This window comes from Empidonax traillii, unplaced genomic scaffold (assembly GCF_003031625.1).
Source record: "Empidonax traillii isolate 1590-97213 ecotype Southwest subspecies unplaced genomic scaffold, ASM303162v1 scaffold49:size1601597, whole genome shotgun sequence".
Lineage (NCBI taxonomy): Eukaryota > Metazoa > Chordata > Aves > Passeriformes > Tyrannidae > Empidonax > Empidonax traillii.
The window spans coordinates 1,068,153-1,086,278 of NW_020955242.1; the positions used below are offsets into that span (position 1 = coordinate 1,068,153).

Here is an 18,126-nt window from a genome sequence, read left to right on the forward strand (position 1 = left end):
TGTATTCTTTTCCTATGAAGTGAGTCTAGGAAGACAGGAGGCTACCTATGGGGAATAAATAAATTTAATATTTCTGTCCTTCTGTTGTAATGGTGAGTTTGCTGCTGACTGAGCAGAGACCAAGAGTAAATCCTGTGATTCTACCCTAAGAACTAAATAACAAATGTTGATGATGCAGTTAGTGCTGTTTCGTCTTACCTCTTCCTCAGGGAAAATAAATATGCAGTCAAAACCATTTTTATATTGGTGCATCTACAGCTACATCCATTCCAGAAATTTAATTGTGATAAAAAAAATAGGAAAAATAAGTACATCATCTAAATTGTTTACTTTTATTTTTACTTAGGTTGCTCTATAAAGTGCTGATAGTATACAAATCACAAAGGAATTTCACTTGAAAGTACAAAAAAGATGATGGGCGTCCAGGTTTTTAATTATGTTTATAATTCTTCTTTTTAGGTCTGAAAAAGAGAAAATGCCATCTTTCACCTTTGCCTTTTTAGGAAGAAAACATCATGTAATGTGAGTAGTTATCAAGTAAGGTAACATTTTGTGTGGTTATGTAGGTTGTCAGAATTCTTTATTAGCCTCCCTATAGAAGAACCACTGGGCACTTCAGTGGGAGTTAAGCAGGAGCACTCCCTGATGGTTTGTTTGTCATGCAGCACTTACTGTGTTCCCATCAGGGAGGGGTTTTTGTCCCTTACCTGCCCGTGGATTGTGAGATGTGCCTAGAACAGCTGCAGGACACCATCTAGTGGTGCCGAGCCCGAGCTAATTACAGATTTATTTTACCTTTCCTTGTCTCTTTTTAGTTCAGATTCCTTCTCACTGGTGACACCACAGAGGGAAATTAACAATGTTGTGTTCAAAGTCCTGATAAAGTATTCATCACAATCCTTGGGATAAATGTCAAAATATTATTCCCATTGTGATATAGTTTTGCAACATCCTGACCACGCACACTCAGCACTAAAATGTTGTTCAAGCCAGAGAACTTTGCAGTGACATTTACATAACATGTAAATGAGGATTTCATTATCCCCTGTCATTCCTCAGCAAGACCAGGACACTTTGAGGAATAATTAGGTCTGAAAAGCCCACTGATGGAGGTAACCATGTAAAAAAAAAGATTTCTGGGAATGTAACCTTCAAAGGAGAGTTGGTAGGAGGAAATTTAGAGGAGGAAAAAGCAGGAAATAAATTAGGAAAAAATAGCAGGAAAGAAATTAGGAAAGAAAAGGAGGTAAGTGGTAACTGCTACTCCTTGTAGCAGTGGAAAGTAGATAATTTAGGATATGAGCCTAAATGGAAGTTGTGGAGCACTTCAATACTGTGGGCAAAGAGCTTGCATTTGAAACACTGAAGAACAGGAAATTGCCAAAGGGTTTTAGAAGTTTGAGACAGTGGTTTGGCCAGAATAATTACATTATTAACTGACTGAAGACTTTAAAGTGGCATTTTGAGGACGGGGGATAGAAGAAGGTTACAATAATTGAGACAAAATTATAACCTTAGCAAGGTATCTTTGCTGATAGCTTAGGAACAAAAATAAATCCACACTGTACGCATTGATTTTTAAATTTCTCTGTAATTTTTATACTTGAGATTGCATGGATTTTGTTGTCATCTTCCAAACCTTGACAAATTACTTCAGTTTTGGTATAGCACTTTTGTAATTGTTCTGTTGGGCTCAGAAAAAGTCTAATTACAAACAAAAAACAACTCCTGAGGTTTGTTCTCATTTTTCTCCTTCTCTTCAGCAGATTTTAGAGGTGAATTTTGTATGTATATCTGTGTAGGTATACAGTTAATATAAATTAACACGCTGTATGTGTGTATGTACCTGCTCAGTGGCAGTATCAGAAGCTGGTATTATTAATTGAAAAAGGAGTTTTTAAATTGTGCAAGCAATGTGTCCCTGTGGCCAAGAGGGCCAATGGGGGGATCCTGGGATGCATTAGCATTGCCAGCAGATTGAGGGAGGGGATTCTGTCCTCCTACTCAGCTAGTGAGGCACATCTGGAGTGTGTCCAGTTCTGGTCTCCTCAGGAGAGACAAGGAGCTCCTGAAGTGAGTCCAGTGGTGGGTGATGAAGATGAAGGTTCTGGAACATCTCTCTTATGAGGAAAGGCTGAGGGAGCTGGGGCTGTTCAGCCTCGAGAGGAGATGGCTGAGAGGGGACCTCATCCATGTCTGTCGGTATCTGAAGGGAGCCTCGACCAGCCTCTGCTCGGGCAGTGAGACAAGAAGCCATGGGCAGGAACTGATGCCCAGGAAGTTCCACTTGAGCAAGAGGAAGAACCTGTGCAGTGACCAAGCACTGAACAGACTGTCAGAGAGGGTGTGGAGTCTCCCTCACTGGAGATATTGCAGAACCATCTGGACACAATCCCGTGCCATTGTGCTCTGGGAATACCCTATTTAAGCAGGGATTTTTGACCAGGTGACCCACTGCGGTTCCTTCCACCCTCACCCATCCTGGGATTCTGTGAAAAAAACTCGGACCCGGCGTGGGCACGGACGGACCCGCAGGCCCCGCCCCCGAGCGGCCGCACGGGCCAATCGCGCGCGTCCCCGCGCGCCTGCCGGCCAGTAAGAACAGTCCGTTGTTCTGAGCTCCGCCCCCGGAGCGTTCCCCTGCCGGGAGAGTGGCAGGTGCTTCTCAGGGCGCCATTGGCCCGCCCGCCCGAGATGGACAGGCACGAGGACCAATCGCAGCCCCCGGGGCGGCCCCCCCCGCCCCTGCCCGGCCCCCGCCATGATGGGCCCGGGGCGGCCCCGCCGCGTCACGGCCCGGCCCGAGCGCTGAGTGGCGGCCCCGGCCCTGCCGCCCGCCCCGCGGGGCCGGCCCGGCAGCGCCGGCCGGCGATTGGCGGCGGGGGGGGCCGGCCCGGATGTGCGGCCCGAGGGGCGGGCGGTAAATGGGGCAGTGCCGGGGGTAGCGGGAGCGGCGGCGGCGGCGGGGCCTGGGCCGCGCGGGGGAGCGGCGGAGCCTGGGCGGGTGAGTGGTTGGGGCCGCGGGGCCTGGCGCGGCCCTCAGGGGCGGGGCGGCAGCAGTGGGCGCGGTGGCACCGTCCCTGCGGGGCTGGGGGCGCGGGCAGCCCCGCCGGGCTCGGAGGCGGCGGGGCCGACACGGGCAGCGGTGTCCGGGAGGGGCCGCCCGTTGGGCCCGTTGGGTGACGCGGCTCCGCCCGGCCGGCCCTGACCCTGACCCGGGCCCGGGCCCAGCGGCCTCCGACCCTCCGCCCGTCGCGGTGCCCGGCACGGTCTCGGCTTCGGCGGGGAGCACCGCGGGCACCTGCTGGGGGCAGGGCTGCTGCTTCTTCCCTCCTGTGACCCGGCCGACAGGGCCCGCTGGGACCCGGCCGGACATCCCCCCTTGTCCTTCAGCTCTGGTTTCGTTGGCGTAGGCTGCAATTTCCTAGAGAAGCGTGTTAAGGAGCGAGCTCGTAGCAGCAGGTGTTGGCGTGGCAGGTGTAACCCGCCCCTGGAGGAAGAGTTGGCGAACAGGCTCGGCTGGTCAGTGTTGCTGTGCTCCGCCACCAGCGGCTCCCGCGCTGTCCGGCAGATTAAGGGGTGGGCAAGAGGTCTCTGGGTCTAGGGAAGATCAGGAGTGGCTGTGCTGAGGAGAAATATGTTCCAGTGTAAGCTGTCAATTGCAGTTGCAGTAGCACTGTGTGTTCAACACCCACTGTTCTCTGCTGCTCTGCCGAAGTAGCTCAGTTTGTTCCCAGGTATAGGAGTGGCTCCCTTTGATTTGCTGATGTTTCCAGAAAATCTTCAGAAGAGTGCTCTGTTCCAGGCAGATAAAGTTTTTTGTCAAATTGCTTTAGTATTGCATTTGATCTAGTAACTCTATTGGTGCTAGGGAAAGAATATGATGCCTACTCTAACAGTAGGTAAAATAAGAGATCTTTAATGAGAATACTTGGCATAGAGAAGAAAAAGGTGCAAAAGTTTTCATTAGTGACAGCTTCGGTTTTTTGAAGTATTTTAGACTGCTGTTGAAGTACTATAGGAGTTGCTCTGACACTTGCAGAGTCACTTGCTCTGGCTGCTCTTGTTTACTGTGCACCTGAAGAATGTGTGCATGGGGCTGTGCCTGGCAGCTTTTGGTCCCAGAGTGATAGAACCTCAGCAGGGTGGTGCTGTTAGAAGTTAAAAGGCCTTTCCAAGAAGCAGCACTTGAAGTAATATTTCTTCACAGATTTGTGCTCTGCCTTTTTTTAAGTGCTGTTGGAAATAGAGTAAGAACACTAGTCGAGGAGATAGTCGTAAAAAGCCCGTGGGAGGAGGACAGCTCAGGAGGGTTGTTGTTGTTACTTGCTATTCTTAAAGAAGGAGAAATTAGTAGAATGTACTACACAGTGGCACACTATCAAACCCTTTCTTGGATGAGGTGCTGTGAATGTTGACTGTGTGAAAGGAGAGAGGGGGATGAATTTGAATGTTTTTATTCCTTTGACATAAATGAGGAGGGTGTATCGGGTTCCCTTGGGAAGCTGAGGGCTTCGGTAGTCACAGCACCATAAGGTGCCGTAATGGTGGGTGCCTTGTGATAGACACTGAGCCCTGTGTAAGGTTGAATGACTAAACTGCCTAGAAAATCCATTAATGATATGGGGACTTGGCTCTCCTTTGTGAGCTGCAGACACAGTGAGAAGTAGGATAGGCGGTCTAACTTAAATGTGCTGTTACTTGGTTATTATCTTTCATACTTGTTTTAGTAATTTTTGTGATTATTGATGGGTTGTAAAATTGTGAAGTGAAGGTACTAGAGAGCATAAGCAGTTGTGGATAAGTTTCCTTTAGGGCTTCTGTTCTCTACTTCCATGTAGCATAGCTAGAAGGAGTGACTGTTTTTAGAAATAAACTCTTAAAGAATGAAAGACTTTGAAAGGCCCTTGTCTGGGAATTTGGTCCTCTGAGGTTATTAGTTCTCCGTCATAAACAGTATTTTAACAGGTGAATGAGACTGGAGACAGTTTAACAATAAGTTTAGAACAATACCATATATGACTTACTACTGGCAAGCAACTGGATAAAATATGTCTGTGCATGAGAACCTCTGGAAGTTATTCTTCAGTTTAACTAGAGCTAAAGTAAGATTTTATTTGCCTGTAATAGCCTCTCAGTAGGCATCTTGATAAGGTGGATCCGGTAACTGAACTCCATCTAGCACCAGTTGCCAAGCTTCTAGAACAATTCCCTGTTTTACTGGGAATAGATTTGGCTGGTTCTTATGTACACATTATTCTTTGTCCTGCTCGACTCCTGTTCTTACATCTCTGCTTCCGTGATAATGCAATTTATAGTACCCAGTCGTAAAAAACTACCAGCCCAAAACAAACAGAGAACTAAAATAATCCCACTCCAACCCCATAATCACTCCGGATTCCAGCTAATTGTCTTCCAGCCTGTACCTCGGCTTCCAGCACTTCTCTCTCTTGTCAGAGCCCAGGCACTCAGGTGCTCTTTGTGCGTCAGTTCCTCCACCCTCCGGTTATGCCGGAGTTTCCTGAGGAAATGTCTCGTACCTTCCTAGTCCAGCGTCTTGTTGTCTTAGTCTGGCTGGGTTTGATGGCAAAGGCCTGTGGCACAGCCCTCTGGCGTGAGTCTGCTTTCCAGACAAGAGATGGGGAAAAGTGAAAACATCTTCTCCCTGCTAGCACGGGGCATGCCAGCGCAGTAGCTGTGCTTTGGCTCTCTGTTTTTAGTGGCTCAGAATGATGTGAGACTCTGGCTGCTGAAGGGGAAAAATACCTGGAGGGATCGTATATACTGGAATGTCTGAGATGATTTTTGGTTGGGGAAATTAATTCTTTTTCAACGCTTTTCTGAAAGGTATTGTGTTTTTTGAATGCTTGGCTGCTATAGAGCTTAGAAGGCTACCTGTGATTTGATATTAATATTCCTTTTAAATATCTGCCATTCCTAGATTTTCTTTGGATAGATTGTCTGCATACTTTTTTAAAAAAACTTTAACAGGATTGGCATTTATTTTTCTTTTAGGAAGATTTTGGTCACAACATTACATTTTTCTCTATAAACTTATCAAACCAGTGGTGAACAGATGCTGCCTTGCTTACTGTAGGAAAATGTAGCATTTATCACAGTACAAGCCTGTGCCATTGGCTCTGTCTCTCTCACATCCCATTAATTGCCATGGTCAATGCTGTACAACTCCATATTAAAGAAATTGAGTAGAGTGAATTGCCTCAAAATCTTTGTTAATGGAGTCAGAAATGGGAAGGTGGGATGAGGAGAGAAAGTAGAAGAACTGGAGAGGAAAAAATAGTGGAGGGAATAAATAGGCTGTGCTGTGATGAGAGTTCTTGCACAAGCAACAGCAAGACTTTAAAAAAAAAAAAAAAGGAAAACAAGGACACACAGAGCAGATGACACACCAAATACTGCTGAAATCCTTGTTATTGAACTGTTGATCTAAGGAATGCTAAGTCTTAGTGCTTGTAATGAAACCATTGAATAAGCTACAGAAAAACTTCTGTGTTCTGTGGCTTTGTCTATTCCTGGTGATGTTCCAATGCAGATGAAAACAAAATGACACATACATGATGGAACTCAAAGGGGGGATCATCTCTGTCACTGGGAATGGCAGGAAATTTCTCAAACTGGGGCACTTCAGAAACGTGCAGAGTCAACAGTGTGTGTGAGGATGGCACTTCATGGCTTTCTCCTGCCCCAGGGTTGTTGTGCTGTCTGGGGTTGAACTGAAGTGATGAGGGGATAATTTTTAATATTTGCACATGTAGAGGATCTTTCCTGACTGCTGAGCCAACAGATCTTTTTTTTATCGTTGGCAAGACAAACATGGAATGCAGAATGTGTTTGTAGCAGAAAGAAGGCAGGGATTCACACACAAAAACAGACACATTACTGTTCTGTAGTCTAACATATGAGAGCTTGGGCACTTTTTGCTCTTGTTGGTCTTAACTACATGAACTTTTCTTCTGAAATTACGGAAATATAATCTTGACTGCAGAATGAGATCTGGATCCTATTTATATGTTGAATCCCGTTTATCTGTAAAATGGATATTAATTCTGTGTACTTTTTAGGGTGTAAATCAGAAAGGCCTGAGGATACTCTGAAGACACTGAAAAGTTTCAACCCTTTATTTGAAATACACGTTATGAACACTTTCTGGAGCATGTCTACAGGTTCTGTGCGCAAGGTATGTAATGAGAGGATGCCATGGAGTGTTGTCATAATGTGAGGGGTGGCAGCAGTTCTGGAAAGAACCATCAGGTGACCTGCAAATAGAGTTAGAGTGTGTGTTTATCCTGAGGGTTTTGATCACTAACTGGTATAAACTAGCTTTGAGCTACATTAACTGGAATGTGCCTGTGGATGAAGTCTACTGCAGAATTTGTTGACTTTTCTTATCTTTAAGTGGGAAGGGTAAAACAAACTCGTTCAAGTGGCTGAAACACTTTTTTCTTAGTGCATTTGTTTGCGGTCTTATGTAAGAGCTTAGCCAGGTATTTCACGTGCAGTGAGCCTTGACAAAACTGTGCCTCCATAGTGCTATTGCTGCTTTGGGTCGTAGCAGTAATAAAATCAGGGTCGTTCTAGGGCTGAACACTTCTCAGGTGTGCAGTACTTAGGGCAAGTTATATAGATTTGTTGATAATGCTTGTGACATAGGTATTGTTACTAGTCCAAGCCTCAGGTGCTTCAAAACACTGTAGCTTAAATCATGCCTTTAGTCACCACACAGAGCCTAAGCACGAGTCTGTAGTCTGCAGGTTTGTCTTGCAATCTACAGAATGATTTTGGGGTCTGTATGTGATGCAGTGTTTGTGGGCAGTGGTTTGTTTTTTTCTTAAGAGACAGCAAAGACATAAAAAGGTTCCCTGTAGTAAAACTATTTAAACTTGATATCACTGCCAAATGGTGATTCTCACACAGGGAGGGGGGCTATAGGATCAGTTCCAAGTGGAATGTTGGTGTCTTAAGCACAAGCAGACAGTGAAATATGTGAAACTGCCTTTTTTAGTCTCAGTTTTACTACATTACTTAAAGAGTCTTTGAAGTCTGCAATGTAGGGATGCTTGTCAGTAGAAATGATTTATCTTGGTGCACTGTGTGCTAGAAATAGATTGACTTGTAAGCTGATGTTATATACTGTCTGGTTTCAGGTTCTAAATAAATTTAAGCCTCCTTAAGCATTTGTCCTAATCTGCAGATTTCCTATCCATCATTGAATACTTTTGTGCTTGTAGATTGGGTTTAATTGAATAAAAATCTATTTTAAATCAAAATGCAAAGAGACACCTGCTGACAACCCCTCTCCAAGCAGTAGAACACCAAAACCCAACTTGTAATTAGCAAAGTTGGTTTTAAACCTGTCTTAATGTATGTTAAATGTTTATGAAATACAGCCTGTGATGTTGTGGTGCTCCTTTAATTTAACAGAGATCGGATGCTGAAGAGAAAACTTTGAGTGGAGAGCTTCGAACCAGTCCTCTGCGAGCCTCTACAAAGAAACAGTTGCCTTCTATTCCAAAGAATGCTGTGCCAATAACCAAGCCTGCTTCACCTGCTACATCATCCCAGTCCACAAATGGAACACATGCTTCTTATGGCCCTTTTTATCTGGAGTATTCCCTTCTTGCAGAATTGTAGGTTTTCACTTCTTTTTTGTCTTTTTGGTTTTTTTTAGGTCACTGGGCTTATGCTTTAGTGGGGAAAAAACCCTGCAGGTTTCCTCTGCAGGGACTTAGTTCTTGCATGGTGTCTCTGCCACAGTCCTTGGAGGAGGTGTTAAAACTTCAGTTGTGGAAAGTTCTTTTTTTGGAGCAGCAATCTCAATCTCTTGAGGCAGAAGGGAGAAGAAAATAAGATGAGATTTTAATGGGTGGTTTTAGATGTTATTCTCTGAATGATTGGATTTCTCAGTCTTGAAGTAGACACCTTGGTTTTTGCTTGAATGCTGCCTGATACAGCTGATCACGTGGATGTTAGCAAGACTATATTCCTGTCTTTCAGTGATATTTAAGATGAACCTTGTGAGGGAGGAGATGGGGTGATTAAATAGCTTTGTTGGAGCGGTTGCATTTGACCCAGTCTGGTGATTTGTAGACTTCTGTGGCAGCATAAAAATCTCAGTTTGTCCTCAAAACTTTCCAGTTATATAACTGGTTAGTGCTGCAAAGCTGAAGGGACTTCCTCTGTGCTAGACATACTGGATTCCCAAGTATGTGCTGCCTTTTGGAATGAAATCCCTGGAGTCCTTTATGCAACACAAAGTCTCAGCTCTTGTGTTTAACCATTACATTGAAAGTGAGAACTCTCAAAACATTTCTCTCTCTTTCAAGGTATTGACCCTGACTTCTTAATTCAAAGAAGATGTTTTTCTTGGTACCATAATGTAAACTCCCCTAGTTTAACAAATTCCTTATTAGGGAAATAATAACCAATATTATGGAAATTGTAAGCAGAGAACTGTTAATATTTCACTTTAAGATTGTTGTTTATTTGTGAAAGCATGCAGAGTCCAATTTAATGGAGCCATATGCCAAGTAACTGGAAAATCCATTAAATTAAAAATTTGCTCCTTTTGATTGTTTTGTCCATTACCAGTATAATTTCAGTTTGACCTGCAGCATAGTGTCATGTAAAACTGAATAACTGCTTGTTTAAAATTGAGGTTAAAGTTTGGTCACACTTCAGTAATAACTACAACTGACTGTGTTCAAAATTATTTAATTGAATTTCTCTTTTCTTCCTTACTTTGAAACTGGGGACTCAGTGTAAAGCTGTAAAATTTTGTACTGTCATGCATTAAATGCATCTACTGGGTGAAGAATTTATTTCTATTTCTCTATTTTAGTAAGAGAAATGGTGTTTTCTGTTAGTAACTCTCAAAGTGGAAGGGTAGGAAAAACAAGAGGGAAAGAACATGTTTTCACCAGTTTTCTGCCACCTCCTGCAGTGAGCAGCCTGCCCTCGGGAACTGGGAGTAGGTGTGTGGGAGAAGCCCCCCTTAAGCTGTGGGTGGTGCTGGGTTTGGTGCTGTCAGTGCAGTTGTGGAGCTCTCTGAGTGCCGGCTCTCATTGCAGTACTTTGGTTGTGAAGCAGAAGTTGCCGGGCGTGTACGTGCAGCCGTCCTACCGATCGGCGTTAAGTAAGTTTAAACTTTAACTTTTAACGGTTTTTTTATGTTTATGTATCTATAAATTCTTCCACTCAAGCAAACTTTCTCACTTGCAGTGTGGTTTGGTGTAATATTCATAAGACATGGGCTCTACCAGGATGGTGTGTTTAAATTCACTGTCTATATTCCTGATAATTACCCAGATGGAGACTGCCCGGTAAGTGGTTGTGTGTATTGAGTTTTTCTTTTTTTCTGGTGGTTTAAGTGTGGCTTTTTGTTAAAGCTGATATACCAATTAGCATCTCTTGTCCTTGAACTCATTTTGTTTGGTTGGCTGGGCTCACTTGCAATGTCTTGTCCATATTTGCTAACATCTGTGGAGGAATCATGTTACCCTGATTACTAAGACTGGCGTAGAGTGAACTTCCTGAGTTTAGCTACAGTAGAGTGTTAAGTAATCAACCAGTTCCTTACTTCAGCTTTTGATTTGCTACTTCCTCAGCAGAAAGTTCACTTTGAAATACTTAGGGGTATCCAAATTCTGAGTAGCGATATAATGGGACATAAAATCCAGACACCTGCATGGTGCTTGCTGTAGGATTTCTTGCTTGTCTCTAAGTTACATCGAAACAAAGAACTAGAAGAACTTCAGGAGAATGTGGTGAAACAAAGGGAGAACATAGGTAGTATGGTGTTACCTTCCATCTCTGCTTTCTCTTTTTCTCTTTAGTGAAAAGTTTCTAGGTTTTTTGACCAATTAAAAAATAAAGTTATTTTGTGGTAATGTGACTGTCCAGAGCAGAGCAGCTGACCCTCTTGGCCAAATTTCTTTTAGACAAAGATTTGGGGGCAGGTGTACATAACTGCTGTAGCTGAGAACAAATTGCTATCTCAGGAAGCTGTCTGTCTGCTCAGTGTCAAGTTTTGTGTAAAGCTATCATCTTTAAAAGGACAGAATTAGTAATAAATAATTTCTCTTAAAGGTTGGACTTAAGTATGTCTTAGGCAGCTGTCATTCTTTTGCTAGAAGAGGGCTTTAGAACCTTCCTCTTGAAGCAAAGTTTCCTCTTGGAAGGATGTGTGAACACTGGAGGAAATTAGCTGTACAGGGCTGAAGGCACTGTGGTGTCACTGCACAGTTTAATTAAAAATGTATAGGTTAAAAACCATTTACTGTAGCTCAAGTATATGTAAAAAGCTCTGTCACAAATAGTTAAACCAGAAAAACTCCTTTAATCTGATCTTATCTGATATTATTACCTGTGTTGGCACTAGTGCCTGTGCAGTTAACTGGATTAGTTTCCTGATTTGGTGATAGCATGTGAGAGAGAGGACAAGACCCTGCATGTAACACAGGTGTGTTGGGTTACAGTTTCACAGCTGGTACAAATCACTGGCATTGTTTTCTTTTTATATGTAACAATGAGTTAGTTTGAAAGCTCTGACTGACCTTCACCCAGGGCTGTTGGCATTAGGATTGAAGGTGTCATCATGAATCGTTTTTTTCCAATGCAGCGCCTGGTGTTTGATCTGCCCGTCTTCCACCCACTAGTGGACCCTTTATCTGGTGAACTGGATGTGAAAAGAGCATTTGCCAAATGGAGGTTAGTGGTAATATATTGATGTGTAAACTTGAAGAGTTTGTTCCTTTCTTCATGGTGTTTTTGTTCTTTTTAGGCGAAATCATAATCACATATGGCAAGTGTTAATGTACGCTCGCAGAGTCTTCTACAAGATTGATACAACGAGTCCTCTGAACCCTGAGGCTGCAGTGCTGTAAGTATCTTGCATGTGTATAGACATGGTCTCTTGGGAGGTTTTTGCACAGACTTGCAGAAACAAGGTTTGTAAAACTGCCTATCTGCTCATGGTCTCTGCCTCCAGACTTGATTGCATTAGGAACTCAAGCTGGGGCTTGGTCAAGTCAGTGTATGCTTCTAGAGCAAACTCTAATGTTACTTTTGTCTTTTAGGTATGAAAAGGATATTCAGCTGTTCAAAAGTAAAGTGGTGGACAGTGTCAAACTATGCAGTAGTCATTTATTTGATCAGCCCAAAATAGAGGACCCCTATGCAATCATGTGAGTACTGTCAACAAATTCACCCTAACATTTCACCCTGATGTTTCAAGAGCAACTTTTGGTGTGGTTGCTGATGACAGCCTTTCCCTGCCAAGCTGACTGACCTGTTTTTTCCTTACACTCATAGTAATGCTTTGAATATTCCAACCCTAATTTCCCTCTGTTTAGTATTGGGTGAAATCCCAGTGGACAGCAAGCTGTCCACGAGCCATCACTGTGCCCCTGTGGCCAAGAAGGCCAATGGTATCTTGGGAACATTCGGAGGAGCATTGCCAGTAGGTCAAGGGAGCTCTTGCCCCTCTACTGAGCCCTAGTGAAGAATGTCTGGAGTGCTGTGTCCAGCTCTGGGCTCCTCAAGACAGGAGAGACAGGAGCTCCTGGAGCAGGTCCAGAGGAGGCCACAAAGATGATTAAGGGGCTAGAAATCTCTTCTATGAAGGCCGAGGGAGCTGGGCCTGTTCAGCATTCACAAGTGATGTCCGAGAGGGGACCTAAAGAATGCATAGAAATATCTGAAAGTGTTAAAAGCAGGAGACCAGACTCTCTTCAGTGGTATCCAGTGACAGGACAAGGGGTGACAGGCACAAACTGAAACACAGGAACTTTCATCTGAATATAGGGAAAAACCTCTTTACTGTGAAGGTGACAGCGCTCTGGAGCAGGCTGCCCAGGGAGGTTGTGCAGTCTTTGCCTCTGGAGATATTCAAAACTTCCCTGGACACCATCCTGTGCAACCTGTTCTAGGTGAGGGAGGTTGGACTGGATGATCTCCAGAGGTCTGTTCTAACCCCAGTCATTCTGTGGTTCTGATTCTGTGAATCTGAAATGTAATCAGACACTTGTGTTTGCTGTTTTTTCACTAAGTAACCAAGATTTTTGTTTGTTCTGAAGTTTTTTTTAAAAGCTCCAAAACACCTCACCTTCCTCCCTCAAGCAGAATTGCCCATAAAGTAGGTACTGCTTTCTGGCTTTCCTGAGCTCAGTTTTTCTGACTGTAGCTTTGGAACAGACAGCTTCATGGTGAATATAAGTAATATTTTGATTAGCACATGCTGAATTGCCAGTTCTCATTACATACAGAAATGTAAACCTAAACATTTATTGCTGAATAGATCCATGACAATGTTAATTTAGTTCTTAACTGTATGTTTTAACACAGAAAACTCACTTTATAGTTTACTTGAAATTCAACAAACTGGACCAGGGAAAATCACTGCTTTCTGCTCTGTCTGTGCTGTGGTTTGCAAACATGCCAAGTAAGAGGTAACTGTACTTTCTCTATAGTTTTTCTCCGTGGAATCCAGCTATACACGATGAAGCAAGGGAGAAGATGTTGACTCAGAAGGTATGTGCAAAGTCCAGATTCTCACTCTAGGAGGGGTTTACTGCCTGATATGGGAAGAAAGGTTCTCTGTCTCTCTGTGTACTAGACAGACCTTATTCCACCCCTCTTTTGGCTCGGCAGGCATGCTGGAACTGATTTGTTCTCCTAATGAAGCAGTTATGTCACTGTTCTAACTTCAGTGTGTTGAGCAGTTAATCACTTAGCCAGATAGAAAGCTTTGTTAGTACAACTTTTGGCACACTTGCAGATTCTTTTTGTTTATGGATGGAAGAGGGGGGAGAAGAGGAGAGAAGAGATTTGCTGCCTGCCTGTTAGCTTGTCCTGCACTTGTCATGTTTGTTACCACTTCTCCTTAACCTGACAGTCTTCAGCTTCTTGGCCTTCTTCTGTTGAGAGATCTTTCATTACTGAATCAAAGCCTCAGCAGTTTCTTCTCATTGCAAAGTTTCTGAAATAACACCAGCACAGGCCCTTACTCCCTTCTCTAACACTGCTGATTTCTGGCAAGACATCAGCTCATCAAGGGTTCTGAATCCCTTCCATCACCAAGTGCTCTTAATGACAGAGCAACAATGTGTTGGCTCATAGAGCTTTCACCTGAGAAACATCTTTGGTTTTGGCATGGGGGCTGTTTGTTGGGGTTTTTATTCTGTTTTTTTTAATCACTTCTGTGATCCTGTGACAAGAGCTGGCACACAGCAATTCTGAGTGCACTGAGTGGCCTGACAAGCCAATCCACTGGTAGGGATTCTGAAATGATGGCTGCTGTCTTAGCTGGACTGGCAAGGAAATGCCCTCTGAATGCTTTAGTTACTGACTTTGGCTGAAGCTGTGGTGTGGTTTGCTGGTTTTTTTGCAATTAAAAATTAATTTCATTTTTTTGTCAGTCCAAGCTTCATTTTTCTCACTGCAACCTTTAACTCATGTTCTCGTGTGTCATCTGGCATGAATGAGATTTTTAAATTTATCTTAATACAATAAACTCCCTGTAAGCTTAGTGTGGCAATGCTCCCAACTGCCAGAATCACATCACAGCTCTAGAACACACGGGAAAATATTTTGATCTGATTATGACTTCTTGATGTTCTTATAAAACTTTAGAAATACTTTTGACACTTTTTTTTTGCCTTTGTTTTCTACTGCCTTCTTTCTTATCCTTTAAATCAAAGACCTAAAGAGAAAGAATGGGTCAAGGCCCTTGAAATGGAAGGGGTATGATGATGTCTCAGGGGCTGATAGCAAACAATGATTTTTCTTTTGTTCTTTTTCCTTGGAGATGCATGCTAAATTCTTTTCAGGTGAAAACTGACACTTTTAGTAACTATTGCATGCATGGTACTTAGTCACTGGAGTTGTTTGTTGATAGCAGGAATGGCCCAACTTTTGTGCCTTAGGGATTTGTTCCAAAATGCCAGTGTAGCTGAGAACATTCCCTGTAAAAAGAAGTTCCTGAATCTTCCTACAACCTTTTTTATTACCCTGTAACTCCCGTGCCTTGGGAAACAGCGGAGCCCTTCTAGAGCTGTGTCCCAGGAAGGGCTGGGATGTCCCAGTTCCCTGCTGAGCACGTGGCTTTTGCTGGGTGTGGTTCCTGTGGGAGAGGCAGGTGCCACTGCCAGGCTCAGGCTTAACTGATCCCTCTTGTCTGCGTGTTGTTGTCCAACGTGTTGTGGCAGTTCTGTCACACAGTGTCACCTTTTTGCACAGAGCATGGGGAGGGGCAGAAGTGCAGGTTCTGTTTTCTTGCTGACTTAACTTACTTTGTGAAGCTTTTCCATGGTCTGTTCGTGTAATTGTCACTTTCTAGAGCTCTGTGCATGATTCCAGGTTTGATGCAGTTGCCATAAAGTAACTAGTATTTAAAAAAACCTGCAAGCTGTTTCTTTGGCCAGCTAGAGTAGGTACCTAACTTACTGATCTCTTAAACTACTTTAAATCCACAGATGCTCCAAGTTGCATTTTTCTCCCTCAATTTGAAGCTTTTTTTTTTTTTGGGTCTTTAAAATTGCAACAGTCAGTCTGAAATGTTTGTTGTGCTGTGATGGGTAATAGTTACTGTCCAAGCATTTAACCATGATAAATGCTCAGGGAAGGGAAGGACCATTCTTGGAAAGCAGAAACTCTCAGGTTTAGCAAAGGCTTCAATTGCTGCTTTGCCTCATTAATTTGTGTTCCCAGCTGCTGGTGGGGTGGAAGTTCCCTCCACAGAACACCCAGCACCACCAGGTACATACAGGTGCAGTGTCAGGTTAGGGACAGGAATGGTTGTGTTTGGATTGACACTGCTTGCTGTAGAACCCAGAAATCTGGAGAAGAGCAGGGCAGTGGTGCTGGGCTGGGGCCTCCAAGCAAATGGGTTATCTCTTAGACTTTAGGGTAGGGCAGGGCAGCAGTACAGGAGCTCAGTCATTAAATCTCCTGTGTTGCCAGGGTAGTTCTGCAGATGCCACACACATTCCCAGAAATTAAACCAATAGCCATCTTACTGTTCTTCTTTGAGGAGAAGAAATGATGCAAGCCTCTCTTATGCCTGCATTTGCCAAAAGTAAAATGGATGGAGAGGAACTCGAGAGGGTTTTGGTACCTAATAATTGTAACTGTAACTTTGTTCTCCCCAGAAGAAGCTGGAAGATCAACACTGCAAAAGCATGCACGTTTCTGGCCTGTCCTGGGTAAAGCCTGGCTCAGTGCAGCCCTTCAGCAAAGAAGAGAAGACGATGCCCACTTAGCTTCCCTGGACTCTGGTGCACAAAACACTTTCTGTGGGTGGAGGGAATGTAACGGAGGGAGAAACAGCAAAGCAGCAGTTTCCTTCTTGACTACGGATTAGTAAAAACCGAATGGTAGCCGTGACTCCAGTAAACCTGTTCAGTGGATTACTGACTCTTAATGTTTTACATATGCATTAGGTTTTAAAGGCTTGCCTGGAGTTTGGAAGTCTCTCTTGAACACTGCAGTACTTCTACCTGAAGACTGTCTAGGGTGGGTAATTCCTCAGGGCTCTGAAATGCCTGGAGGCTTTGGGTTGGTTTTTAAGCTTTTATTTTTTCCCTCCAGGAATAGCAATTTTTTAAAAGAATCTTAAATTACTGGCAGAAATATTAGTATTGGAAATATGATGCCAGAGTTAAGCTGTGTTCATGTAAACTAATATAGCAGAGTTAAACACTATATTTAATGGTTTTAAATACTTTTGGTTTCTATTGTAAATATGTTAGGATTTGAAATTGTAAATAGACGGTTCATCGACTCCATTTAGCACTTTCCAGACGTAAAGCTGGGGATGACATGATGTATTATTGACTTGTAAATGGTTCTTGTCACTAAAGCGCACATTAGTCTGACAGGGGCAGAGCAGAATGTCAGGCTTGTTAGACTTATAGTACATAAACACTAAAAGCTTTTAATGGTGGTCTCTTGAGCTAATAAAATCTTAGAGGGTTTTAGGTTCCCTAGGTGTCCAGGAGATTTCTTAGGATAGCTTGACTAATGTGTGTTAATAGTGACATCTTAAAATAAAAAGAAACTGTGCTGTAGCTTTTGTCCCTATTGGTCTGTATTGTTGACATTTAGCAAAGACTGGAACCAGAGTGGAAGCACCTGGATACTTCTGTACTTGTGTTTGGGACGTTAATGACTATCAGGAGCGGTTCTGTACTGAACAGACATGCAGTTCCACTTACAGGCGAACCTCTCTAAAACCTGTGTGAACTCAGGACAGAAGCTTTTGCTTTTCGCATGAATCTTCCTAATGCCACAGCCTGGTGTGTTGCCTTCTTGCCCAACAGGATTGTCCTATCAAAACCTGTAGTGTCAACTGCTTACAGCTGGGCTGCTTTTCCTTTGCTCCCCTTACCTGCCCTGATAGCATTAGTGCCAACCCTGCTGGAACAGTCTGGAGTGACTCATGGGAGTGTGATGAGTGTCAGGGCAGTGGGCAATGCTGTGGGTTTTGTGGAGGTTTTTGTGGTTTTGTTTTTACTGACAAGCTAAATTCACTTGTCATATAACAACCTTTCCCTGTCCACTTTGAGAACAACTTCTTGGCTCCTAAGCAAGTAGACAAAGACTTCCCAAGCAGTGTGCTGTCATATACCAAGGGAAAGGAAAACCTGGCTCTGTGGCATTTGCCTTGCTCAGTGTTCTCTTCTGTGTGACATTAATGCTCCATTAGCCTCAGTATTCTGGACACCTGGCAGGTTACGAGGAATTCCAAGGGCCTTGGAATTGTCACATGCCTGGTCTGAGTTTGCAATAGAGGCCAGAAATGGAGGAACTGATGTGAAAGCTGGGTTTGTATTGCCTGGTAAGAGGTGCTGTGTGTCTTTTAGGGAAAGGATGTGGGAAAAGTTTTAGGGGGTGTGTGTACTGGCCTCGAGTGGAGCTGCTAAAATACTGCGAGCATTAGTTCTGTTGCTGCTGTTGTTTCTCTCAAACTTTTCTTAGGAAGGCTGAAACTGAAATTCAAATGCTTCAGATTTACCATGGGCAGAGTTTTAGTTAAAGTACTCTGAGTGGGAAGCAGCCAATGGGCCTGGCCTTGTGCTGAGCACGGCTGGGCAGGGGCAGGACTGGAGC

The 18,126-nt window shown here is 43.7% G+C and overlaps 1 protein-coding gene across 2 annotated transcripts; it reads left to right on the forward strand.

Annotated features, from left to right (window-relative positions):
* The first annotated feature begins 2,939 nt into the window (after positions 1 to 2,939).
* Positions 2,940 to 17,084, forward strand: AKTIP (AKT interacting protein). 2 transcript variants are annotated; one of them, XM_027879001.1, is made up of 10 exons: positions 2,940 to 3,004; positions 7,083 to 7,198; positions 8,443 to 8,648; positions 10,089 to 10,153; positions 10,240 to 10,340; positions 11,639 to 11,727; positions 11,801 to 11,899; positions 12,096 to 12,203; positions 13,488 to 13,548; positions 16,167 to 17,084. In XM_027879001.1, the coding sequence occupies exons 2-10, from the start codon at positions 7,157 to 7,159 to the stop codon at positions 16,275 to 16,277; spliced, it is 882 nt and encodes a 293-aa protein (XP_027734802.1). In that variant the 5' UTR covers positions 2,940 to 3,004; positions 7,083 to 7,156; the 3' UTR covers positions 16,278 to 17,084. The 2 variants fall into 2 exon arrangements, with proteins under 2 accessions (XP_027734802.1, XP_027734803.1); XM_027879002.1 differs by having other exon boundaries at positions 16,170 to 17,084.
* Positions 17,085 to 18,126: the final 1,042 nt, after the last annotated feature.

Excerpts from the sequence above, each read along its gene's own strand:
- AKTIP (XM_027879001.1), top strand. The coding sequence starts at position 7,157 with ATGAACACTTTCTGGAGCATGTCTACAGGTTCTGTGCGCAAG. Across the intron at positions 7,199-8,442 it reads CTACAGGTTCTGTGCGCAAG|AGATCGGATGCTGAAGAGAA; the intron begins GTATGTAATGAG and ends TTAATTTAACAG. Across the intron at positions 13,549-16,166 it reads AGAAGATGTTGACTCAGAAG|AAGAAGCTGGAAGATCAACA; the intron begins GTATGTGCAAAG and ends TGTTCTCCCCAG.